This window comes from Echinops telfairi, unplaced genomic scaffold (assembly GCF_000313985.2).
Source record: "Echinops telfairi isolate 266 unplaced genomic scaffold, ASM31398v2 ScPeMD7_7468;HRSCAF=8506_0, whole genome shotgun sequence".
Taxonomy (NCBI): domain Eukaryota; kingdom Metazoa; phylum Chordata; class Mammalia; order Afrosoricida; family Tenrecidae; genus Echinops; species Echinops telfairi.
Window position 1 is genome coordinate 3,357,723 of NW_022111369.1, and position 3,170 is coordinate 3,360,892.

Here is a 3,170-nt window from a genome sequence, read left to right on the forward strand (position 1 = left end):
TATGTGTGTGTATTAATATATAAAGCTATCTATTTAATGCCTGTAAATTGCTTTCTATTCATGGGAGGGGATATGTAGTCTCAGAAACCCACCAGGGCAGTTCTACTCTGTCTTATGAGGCTGCCATGAATAGGAATCCATTTGATGGCATTGAGTTTAGCCTTGTTTCGGATCTGTATGACACATGTTATGACATGGACAAACTTTGATTTTATTATGTTAAGTAGAATGAGACAGAAAGGGATAGATATTATTTGACCCCACTTACATGAAATATCTAAAATAGACAAATGCATCGAGATGGGGGAATGGGGAGTTATAGTTCAACTGATGCAGTGTTTCTGTCTGGAGCAATGAAAATGCTTCAGACATTGTGAATATAATTAAAAACATTGTGAATACGATTAGAAACATGGAATCCTACACCCAAAGTCATTAGAATGACAGATTTGATGCTATATATTTTATGTTAGCACACGCACAAAATCATATCAGATTGGACCTCAGTTTCTTCATCTCTGGGAAAGATTGTCACTCCTGCTGACCAAGGCCATATCTGAGGGAAACGGATGGGGTTGGGAGGATGAGAAGAAAAACTGCAGTGTTTGTGTTCCAGAATTCACTGGACTCGCCATGCCTCCCTAAGTGACCCTGTACCAATGCCTTTCTCTCAGGCTGACGGCATCCGCAGCGGCAGCAGCAGTGGCTGGTCGAGCTGAGCTGCTCAGAAACCACCTGCCGAGGAAGGGCTCCACCACCGGCCTGCAGCCAATCAGCACACGCGCTAGGCTTGCGGTCAGTGAACATGGTGATTGTCACGGGCTCGGCCTGGGAGGTTTGTCCCCTCCCTTGATTTGTGGGATTCTGCCAACCCTGGGTCAGCATCCCCACGCAAACCAGAGCCTCCTCTCCCCCTCTGACCACATACTTCCCGCAGCAGCTTACCTGAAAGGCCGTGTCTAATTTAGTGATTTTATAGCCATGATTTGCCTTATCTGGAACTAACCTGATTATTTCTCTTGCTCTGTGGCATTTGAGAAGAAAAGACCAAGACAATGCTACCTGATTAGGGTGTTTAGAGTCTTCCCTTGAGAGTACTCAGAGGTTAGAGGAATTTGGGCTGATGAGACAAAGGAAGCAATGCCTTAAAAGGACCAGGGAGAAACTCTTCAGAAGACCGGACAGACGCCAGCACACGGCCTCCCCCAGAACTCAGTTCAGCAACAGGCCATGTTCCAGGGTGCCCAGTACCTCCCGCTCCCTCTGCTGACAACACTGGGGTGCTCTCAGCCGATTGGCAGGTTTTGCCTGACAAGGTCACACATTAATTTAGCCATTCAAGAAAGAAAAATGCATGAACCGAGGCTGTCGGGCATTTTATCTTGCGAGAGCACACAAGACAGGTGAAAACTTTTAAAAGGCTTTTAAAAGTGCCCCTGTTCCAATCTACATGCCAATAGATGAGAAAAGGAGAGCCCAGGTGGCATAGTGGGTAGGCATTGGACTGCTAACTACAAGGTCAGCAATTCAAAACCACCAGCTGCTCTGCTGGAGAAAGATGAAGATGTCTACTCCAGTAAAGAGCTACAGCTTCAAAAACCCACGGGGGGCAGTTCCATCCTGTTCTACAGGGTCGCGATGAGTCGGCATCGGCTGGATGACAGTCTCTGGAGCTTTTCGTTTGGGGGATCAACGAGAATGAAGGCCTTGGTGTCGCAGTGGTTAAGTACTCGTCTGCTAATTGAGTGGTCAGTAGTCCCAACCCGCCAGCCTCGGCAGCAGACATAAGTGGCAGGCTGCATCTGTAATGACTGGAAGCGTTCCCCATACCAGGTCAACTCTGTCCAGCAGGGTGACTGTGACGTCGAATGACTTGATGGCAATGGGTATATAGGACAGTGTGGAGGAAAAGACACTCTTGGAACTCTATATTTCCCTGGTACAGAGAAGATGTCTACTTTTTATGGGAATCTTATTTCTGGAGAGAAAATAAGGCACTAAAGATGTAAAGAATGATATTAAAAAGAAGTGAAAAGGACACATAGAAATGGAGGAATAAAGTATTAGAGTCCCAAAACTAAAGCTAACTGAAAGAAGGAATACTGATTACCTTAATTATTTAGGTTTTGTGATCAAAACTTCCTAAACAAGGACTTATGAAAAACTGTGAATGTGAAAACTATGATATAAGCAAAAGTCAAATGTGTCAGCCCTGACAATCATTCAACCAGGATTTGTCCATATGAATATATTTACTTCACATATAGCATGAATGGATCAAAATTTTTAAAAAAGAATAGGAGAGATTGCACTGGTGAGATGACATATTTATGGCAATGGTAGAAGTCTATGGAAACCGATGAGGCACAAAATCCCATTTTGAAAAAAAGTATGTGCCACCATTCAGAAGTTGCTTCCATTTTTTAATAATTGAAATTTACGTGCACCAGCCAACTTGGACCCTTTGTTCTTCTTGAACTAAACTGTTTCTCGCAGCCTCATGTTTACTGAAGCCTAAAATTAGAACTGACAGCAATTCACTGCAACAAAGTGGGCTTCCTCCCCTGCCTGTCCACCCGTAGCCCATGTCCCATTCATGCCCTAGAAATCCACTCATCTCTCGGTGGTCATCTGCCAAGAGAAGAAAAGTAGGGCAGAGATGAGAACGTGTCATTCAGGCAGGGGAGGGGAGCACGAACCTACTGGCTCACCCCTGTGGTCTCCATCAGGACCTCACCTCTGCAACGCTGGTCCTTGCTCCTGTCCTCCTCTGATACATCTGACGCCTCCAGCAATAGCTGGTCCAGCATTTGCTTGCACTCTTGCAGTAGTGCGGATGCAGCCTTTTGAATATTCATGATGCTCACCCTCCCTCTACGATGAATCGGCGTTCCTGGTTCTACAGTGATCAATTACCTAGGAAGAGACATCGATGCTCAATGAAGGAGGCCCGTCAAGGCGAGGTACCTGGTGAACAAAAGAGAAGGAAAGATGATTAACAGAAGAGCCATCAATTATCTGTAAGACTCAAGCAGGGAGGGATAATAGAGCAAACACATGAAAATCCTTGACAGCCCCAGAGGACTTTATTAGGGGAGTGTGTGAAATTACTGCAGGGTCTGGTCTAGAGGGGCAGCACCTTGCAGGCATCAAAGAGCAGAGAGGCAGAC

At 45.5% G+C, this 3,170-nt stretch overlaps 1 protein-coding gene across 1 annotated transcript in view; it reads right to left on the bottom strand.

Moving 5' to 3' along the window:
- Window positions 1-2,953, bottom strand: part of ALPK1 (alpha kinase 1) — an 88,450-nt gene extending 85,497 nt beyond the window's left edge. The window contains exon 1 of the mRNA XM_013004866.2: window positions 2,738-2,953. Within this exon, the coding sequence (XP_012860320.1) occupies window positions 2,738-2,858 (121 nt within the window). The 5' untranslated portion in view covers window positions 2,859-2,953. The remainder of the gene's footprint in view (window positions 1-2,737) is intronic.
- Window positions 2,954-3,170: the final 217 nt, after the last annotated feature.